At 50.4% G+C, this 8,138-nt stretch overlaps 1 protein-coding gene across 1 annotated transcript; it reads left to right on the top strand.

Annotated features, from left to right (window-relative positions):
• Positions 1-4,514: 4,514 nt before the first annotated feature.
• Positions 4,515-7,112, top strand: ANAPC13 (anaphase promoting complex subunit 13). The gene is made up of 2 exons (XM_074154145.1): positions 4,515-4,613; positions 6,667-7,112. Exons 1-2 carry the CDS (start codon positions 4,515-4,517, stop codon positions 6,790-6,792), a joined length of 225 nt encoding a protein of 74 aa, XP_074010246.1. The 3' UTR covers positions 6,793-7,112.
• The last annotated feature ends 1,026 nt before the right edge of the window (positions 7,113-8,138 follow it).

Here is an 8,138-nt window from a genome sequence, read left to right as displayed (position 1 = left end):
CTGAAATAATTACAATTAGCACACAATTACAAGTGAAGAGAGCAGTGGTCACCTTCACGGACTTACAAGCCAAATACCCACCAAATAAAGGAAAACAGATTTTTCTAACACAAAAAAAAAAAGCCCCAATGTAACCATTCAGCACGATCAAATTGCTGTGATATAATCATGGGATCTAATGAAGGGAATAACTCAAACAGCAGCAGTGAAAGAGAATCTGCACTTCAGCAAACGGGCAAACTCAGTGCACTGGGACTGGCAGATCCTGGCTCCTGGGTGCACCAAACTGCAGTGGATCAGGGACACTTGGGCACTTCCAAAGGGGCCAACCCCACATCCACCTCCAACAGGGCTATTTGCCACTTCAGAGAAAAAAAAAATAAATCTTAAGCACCTTGTAGCAAGTAGCAGTAAGAATCTGTCCATAAACTGGGTCCCTCTTACAGACTAGGTTAAACAGACGACACATGGAACTATATCCAGAAAGCTAGAATTTATTCCAGTGGCTCCTCCATGAAACTGTGGCTCTCGAACAGAAAAATAGTTAAACTCATCCTGAGGATACAAAAATCACATTTCAGTTTCGCTCTGGGGAGGTATTCACACAATCTTCTGTTTCCAAAACATCTATGCACCTTCTTAAGTATTTAGAGAGGGATCCTCCTGGATCTTTGCTAAGGATGATGAAGCAATCAACAAAAGAGGGAGCAGGTCACAGAAAGTGAGACTTTCAGAAGCCCAGACTCAGCTTTACTCTCTTTCACTTCTATCAGAGCTTCTATCCTGCTCCTACAGCATTTTAAAACTCCATCCAGAGGCTAAAGCCTGTCCTTTGGAGTTCAGCTCTATTTTAAACCACACATTTCATGAAGAAAAAAAAAAAAATCCTATCCCTATTCTGATAGAGTGTTTCATCTCTCTTTGGTCCTGTCTGTGCTTAACAAAAATCAATCAGTATGCATAACATCTTTGTTGTAGTGCTGATGGCAGAGCTGCTGAGGAGAGCAGATGAGCAGATCCCCAGAGCTGCTGACAGCACTCCCAGAGTTCTCCAGGTGGCCAGAGCAGGCACCAGCCAGTCCCAGCTCTTCTGCTCCATTCTAATCACACCTACACGGAATCGATTTTCAGAGAGATTTCATTGTCCAGCACAGGCAACGTCTGCTAAAATTCAAAGAGAAAATCCCGAGAGCCAATGCAGGCTCTTTATCAGCAGCTCCTTCCCTGAGAGGCTGGGATCAGTTCAACACTGAAGGCTCCGCTGCCACAAAGAGCCTGGCAGCATCTACTCCTGCTTCTCTCAAGCTTTAAGCAGGACCCCCAAGGTCAGACCCCCGAATCTGCCAGCTTTGCACGCTTGCCAGCTGACCCAGGTTTGGGGGAAGACACAACCAGGCACCTCTAGCCAGTGCTGATGCTACATCAGGTTTGTTGACTCAGTATTATTTTTTTGACCTCTCAAGCTTGCAACTCATGAGGTGCAAGTTACAGGCTACTAACAAGTGAAGACCCACAGGGACACCACAAGAGGAAACAACCTCTGCCATTAACTACAGCTGAAGCAAGGAGAGCTGTCCTGCCACTTCTGAAAATGAAGAAAAAGGAAGTATTTTTTCAAAAAGAGAGATAAAACATTTAAAAATCAACAAGCTTTCGCATCCCAACTTGAGAAAGAATCTCAGTAGAGTCAAGTGGGGAAAATTATACAATATGTAGGACTTAAGAATACTGTTCGTGAGAAAAGCTTGGGATTATTTAGTATAAAAAAACCAGAGTACTATGTAATTTTCAAGTGCTGCTGGAAACAAGTTTGCAATGAGCAGAAGAGCACGACACACGTTGCAGCAAGAGCTTCCCAAACGTATCCATAAACAGGCCCTCAGCCTGTCAGTGCGGGAAATCACAGAATGGTTTGAATTGGAAGGGACCTTAAAGATCATCCAGTGCCACCCCTTGCCCTGGGCAGGGTCACCTCCCACCAGACCAGGTTGCTCCAAGCCCCATCCAACCTGGCCTTGAACCCCTCCAGGGATGGGGCAGCCACAGCTTCTCTGGGCAACCTGGGCCAGGCTCTCACCACCCTCACAGCAAAGAAGTTCTTCCCCAGATCTCAGCTCAATTTCCCCTCTTTCAGTGTCAAACCTTTCCCCCTCCTCCTATGGCTCCCCTCCCTGATCAAGAGTCCCTCCCCAGCTTTCCTGGAGCCCCTTTAGGGACTGGAAGGGGCTCTAAGGTCTCCCCGGAGCCTTCTCTTCTCCAGGCTGAACCCCCCCAACTCTCTCAGCCTGTCCTCACAGCAGAGGGGCTCCAGCCCTCCCAGCATCTCCGTGGCCTCCTCTGGCCCCGCTCCAACAGGTCCGTGTCCTTCTGCTGTTGGTGGCCCCAGAGCTGGAGGCAGCACTGGGGGGGGTCTCCCCAGAGCGGAGCAGAGGAGCTCCCCATCTGCGGGGCAGGGACGGCCAGGCCGGAGCCCGGTGGGAGCCCGGGGAGGCAACAGGCGCTTCGCTGGGGACGGCGTCCCCTCAGCACGCCCCGAGGCGGTGCCCGGGGCCCCCCAGCCCCACTCCCCGGGGAAAAGTCCCCGATTTCCCTCCCTTCTCCCGGGGTCCGACCTGGGCTCCAGGCTCCCCCCGCCCGGCCGGCGACCGTTACCGGCGGAAGGGAGGCCAGCAGCGAGCCGAGCCGGGCCGGGCCGGGCCAAGCCGAGCCGAGCCGAGCCGAGCCGGGCCGGGCTCCCCTCCCCACAAACCCCACCACCACCACCGATCGATCGGTCCGTCCGCCCCCCACCGCTGCCAACCTAACGCCGGTGCCGCCGTTGGCGGGCGGGTGGGCGCTGCGCCTGCGCGGGGGACTGCGCCTGCGCATTGCCGGCACCGGCCGGAGATGGGCAGGGTAGGGGGACAGCGGGCCGCGTCCCCGCGGGAGGGGCGGGGGGCCCGATCCCACCGGGGGAGGGAGAGCAGGGGGCTGGATAGCCCCGGCGGAGGGCACTGAGGAGGGTCGGGGGGCCGCGGAACCCGGTTACCGGGGCTGGGATGCGCTGAGGCCCGTTTCCTGCCCGTCCCCCCCAGTTCTGGCCGGGTAACGGCGAGGCCTGTAGAGCCCGCGGTGCTGTGGCCTGGCGAGAGCCTCCAGGCCTGTTCGGTTCGCAATAAATATCGGTGGTCACCAGCTCTGCGGGGGTGGCAGAGGGGCGAGTTCTGAGGGGACGTATCAAGGCGGGGGCGAGTTCTGAGGGGACATATCAAGGGGGGGGCGAGTTCTGAGGGGACACATCAAGGGGGCGTGAGTTCTGAGGGGACATATCAAGGGGGGGTGAGTTCTGAGAGGACGTATCAAGGGGGGGGTGAGTTCTGAGGGGATGTATCAAGGGGGGGTGAGTTCTGAGGGGATGTATCAAGGGGGGGTGAGTTCTGAGGGGACACATCAAGGGGGGGCGAGTTCTGAGGGGATATATCAAGGGGGGGGTGAGTTCTGAGGGGAGGTATCAAGGGGGGGCGAGTTCTGAGGGGGCACATCAAGGGGGGGGCGAGTTCTGAGGGGACATAAGGAGGGGTGAGTTCTGAGGGGACGTATCAAGGGGGGGTGAGTTCTGAGGGGATGTATCAAGGGGGGGTGAGTTCTGAGGGGACGTATCAAGGGGGGGGCAAGTTCTGAGGGGACATATCAAGGGGGGCGAGTTCTGAGGGGACGTATCAAGGGGGGCGAGTTCTGAGGGGACATATCAAGGGGGGGTGAGTTCTGAGGGGACGTATCAAGGGGGGGGCGAGTTCTGAGGGGACATAAGGAGGGGTGAGTTCTGAGGGGACGTATCAAGGGGGGGTGAGTTCTGAGGGGATGTATCAAGGGGGGCAAGTTCTGAGGGGAAGCATCAAGGGGGGGCGAGTTCTGAGGGGACATGTCAAGGGGGGGTGAGTTCTGAAGGGACATATCAAGGGGGGCGAGTTCTGAGGGGACACATCAAGTTGGGGCAGTGGGTTTGATGAACCAACCCCTGGAATGGAGGTAGCAGCTGAGGGTGGGAGGCAGGTCTTCTTTCTCCTGTTTTACCCGTTTTCCTGGGCCTCAGGGTTTCGGCAGGGTTTCGGGTGGCATTAAACGCTTTGTTGTGGCTCTCCCCCAGGCTGGCGAGGGGCTGACAGCCAGGAGGCAGCAGACCAGGGCTCGCTGCAGGGTCGGAGGGGACGGGACAGCTGGGGGCCGCAAGCTCAGCTGAAGAGACTGCGAAAGGTCAGTAGCTACAAACACACGCACATCTCTATCATTGGTAATAACAGGCTGGTTGTGCAGACTCCTCGCTCTGCAATTCAGTTTGGCAGTGTTCTTTTCAGGTGAAGTAGTTCTCCCTTTTATGAGTGGATAGGAAAATCAAAGTTTTTCCATAAAATTTCAAGCTGACTAGAAATTGGATCAAACCTGGAGCAAGCCTGTAGTCCAGACTCCAGCTACGGACCTTAGAAACAGCGTCTGCTCTGTGTCACAGATTCAGCTGTAACTCGCCCGCTACGACGATGGACAGTGAAGTGCAGAGAGACGGCAGGATCCTGGATTTGATCGATGATGCATGGAGGGAAGATAAATTGCCCTACGAGGATGTGGCCATCCCTCTGGTAGGTGAATTGCTGCTTATCAATCTGAGTTAAGGCCGGTGTGTTTATCACAGCCCCTTCCATGAAGCAGCACGGACACTATTGCTTGTGGTGCAGCTAATTTGTACAAAAGGTTGCTGGGATGGATCTGGCTCACTCTTTTTCTCTTCTATATGCCATTCCTGTGTGCATACGAGGATGTGGATGTTTCTCTCTCCCCTTCCCCTGACCAGTTGCCAAATCTCCTCAGAACTGGAGTGCCCTTCCCATCGCACAATTCTGGGTTTGGCATGAGGGAGAAGTACAATCGTCCTTTCTCTGTGCTTCCCCTTCGTGTTATTAGTGTTTGAAGTGGCTTCCCAGTCTCATGCTGACAGTTGCAGTCTTGCTTACACTTTATTTCCACTTTTAAAAGAAGCTGAATTTTTTTCAAATGTCTTCCTAAGCAGTCTTTTCTGAATACACTGTTGCTCTTGCCAGTTCAAGGATGGTAGTGTACGAACTGGCATCTGCGGTGGGACTCCCGTAGCGCTGCATCCAGCGCACGGCAGCATCTCTCCATCCACCCCCAAAGTCCAGAGCTGAAGCTTCAGATCTCCCACCCTGACGCCTTCCTTAGCCTTCTTGAAACAACCAGGGAAGTGAGACGTATCTGAGGATTTATCCCTTTCCTTGTTCTCTCTGATAACACGAGCTTTACCCTGGCTGGCACTGACAACGCAGTGGGGACTGATAGGCTGCTAGTTTCCTTTAGGACAGAGACATTTCCAAATCACCAGTAACAGCTCAAGCTTTAGCCCTCACACCACTGTCTTTTGAAGAGAGGGCAAGGAGCAGCTACACACCTCCAAAATCCACACATATATATATACGGCACACAAGTTTTCCTGCCAAGATTTGGGCTTGAGGGAACGATCTTGCAGAACTGCGATTCTTCGATACAAGAGCCCAAACCCCACTTTGCTTGGAATAGCCTTTATTAGGCAGCTCAAATATTATAAGCTACTTCCTTGCCCACATTTGCCTTTACTCTGTGTCCAAGTCAAGAAATGTTACTGTTTCTTTCCTTCCAGCCATCTCTTGAGCTATATACAGTCACATACAGATGGCAGCCTCACAGCAGGAAGCCTCATCAACTAACAATAGAAAGAAAACTCTGGCTGTGGATGGAAAGATCCCCAGGGATGGCACTGGCTCTCATCGGGTAGAAAAACCAGCACGAATTCACAGGAGGCTTATTGAGCAGCATTGGAAAGGAGCAAACAGAATGGCTGTGCAGTGGTATTTGAGCCTATCCTGAGCATCTGATCCCGTGAACTCAAATGGGCTCAAATCATACACTGTTTTCAAAACTGGAAAACTTTATTTAGCTCATGCTGGGATTTCCAGAGATCTAGAACTCAGAGTTCTTGCCCAAATGGTATCTGGCCGAATAACACAGACTGTGTGACTGCACCAATACAACAACACAGAGAACAAATAATCTAAGAAGAGAAAATGAAGTCTCACTTAAACTCTACTTCCTCCTTACTATGTCGTGAGCAGGTCTGTGTTGCACCCGCTGGGGGTTTCTGGCTTCTGCTGTTGATAGAGCACAGCCACACCCGAGTTCAGCACCTAGAAGGAGGAAGGATTTCTCACCTGCCATAGGAAAGTACCGTGTTACAGAACCAGGTGTCTTAATAACAGCTATAATAAATGTATTCTTGGCAACAGCAAAAGAAACACATTGCAAACAAGCAATGGAATAATTGCATCGTACTATTATTTACTTATTCTGCTTTTGCTATATATTCTCCTTCTTCACTGCATGAGTGTATAGCAAGGCCCCAGGGTCCTGGAAAACCAATTTACCTTTCAGATTAAGCACCATATTCATGTGAAAAGAATATTGTTCATAACAGGGCTTAGTAATATTTTTAAGTGGATCAGTATGGATGATATGTATTGTTCAGATGCACCCTCTGGTCTCCTTTGTGGATTTTTGTATTTATCCATATGAAGTCTTAGCAACCTGCTCCTTTCAGGAAGCCTATTATGCGTGGAATGCATTGTACCTCTGTTTTGTTCTCAGAATGAGCTTCCTGAACCAGAGCAAGACAATGGTGGCACAACCGAGTCTGTGAAAGAGCAAGAAATGAAGTGGACAGATTTGGCTCTCCAGTATCTCCATGAAAACGTTCCGCCCACGGGAAACTAGTGAATCAGTGAGATCTCATGCAGTGGATGCATGAATGCAATATAAAAAATATTTTTCAGCCGACCATCGCTGTCATAAGCTTCTCTAAGGAGGAAATGTTTCTGAAACAGGCTTGGATTCAAACACTGGTTCTACTCAGTGACCAGAGTTTAAAATCCTTCTATAACGAGAGTGAAGTGACAATGGCTATCTGACACCTCAGAGCTAATATCAGAATTTTTCTCTTATGGAAAATTATTGTGCATCTTCTGTTAAATTGTTAAGTTGGTGCTGATTCTGATCTTAAATGTTTTCTACCTGTGATAAAAGAAGTATTTTTTACTGTCTCAAGTTGTCACTGATTTCAGAACTCACGCTGGGATTACTTCTGACCCCAAAGGCTTATGTCCCAAGAAGTTTTCCTGTGTAGTCTGTGGCTGGAGCTCAGTCTACAAAAATCAAATGACCCCAATTCAGTCGTTACCATCTTTTAACTACTGTGTGGCTGAGGAAGGTTGTGTGGGGCAGGCAGGAAAGGTGGGTCAACAGGATTCAAGAGCTGGAAGTAACCTGTATATAGGGGATTATTTGAACTCCTCCTTTCAGGATTGAACGGCGGGGGTGGACAGCATTTCCAGCGCTGTCAGTACCCATCCTGGGTACGTTTGCCACCGCTTGTACTATAAACAGACAGTCTAATTGATGTTAAAATGGTGGTTATTCAAAATCACTCTTTGGAGGGGTGATGGGAGTTACATGGAGGAGCCTGCCAGGCCCCGTGGGCCGCCTGCTGAACCGAGAGCTGCTCGGATGAGCCGTCTCAGGTGGGAAACGGAGATCGGAGGGAAGCGATGGGGAAAAGAAACAAGCTGGGCTTAGCTTCAGGCAATAAATTGTTACTTCTTTTTATGCTGAGGAGAAAGGCAAGGCCCTCTTGATTTCTTTATCTCATTTTATCTCTGATTCTCAAATGTCTTTTGCAATAGGTAAAAGCCTTCTGTTCATCTTGCATGTTTCACTGTTGGACTGATTCCTTCGCACCATTGGCAGAACTCACTACGGAGAAAATATTTTGACAGAGTTTAGGATTACTGGGAGAGGTGAGAAAGGAACTGGAAGGAAAATAATGTTTCGAATTATTTTCTTTTGCCAGTGCATCAGAAAAAGCACTTCCCTGGAGCTTGCAGACTCCACAGAAGTTTTTTTGGTGTCTTTTCTCAATGTTTATACTCTTCAAACAACAAAAAACCCAACTTTTGCCTGTGTGATTACCAAAAGAAGACTGTGATTGCTGAGCTGCAGGAGGACAGAGAGCTCAAGGTGCCTGTGAAAAAAAACCACGTGTGTTGCTGGTGTGCGCAACGAGG

This window comes from Numenius arquata, chromosome 9 (genome assembly GCF_964106895.1).
Source record: "Numenius arquata chromosome 9, bNumArq3.hap1.1, whole genome shotgun sequence".
NCBI classification, from domain to species: Eukaryota; Metazoa; Chordata; class Aves; order Charadriiformes; family Scolopacidae; genus Numenius; species Numenius arquata.
Note: the sequence above shows the minus strand (reverse complement) of the source record. Positions and strands in the feature narration are given on the sequence as shown.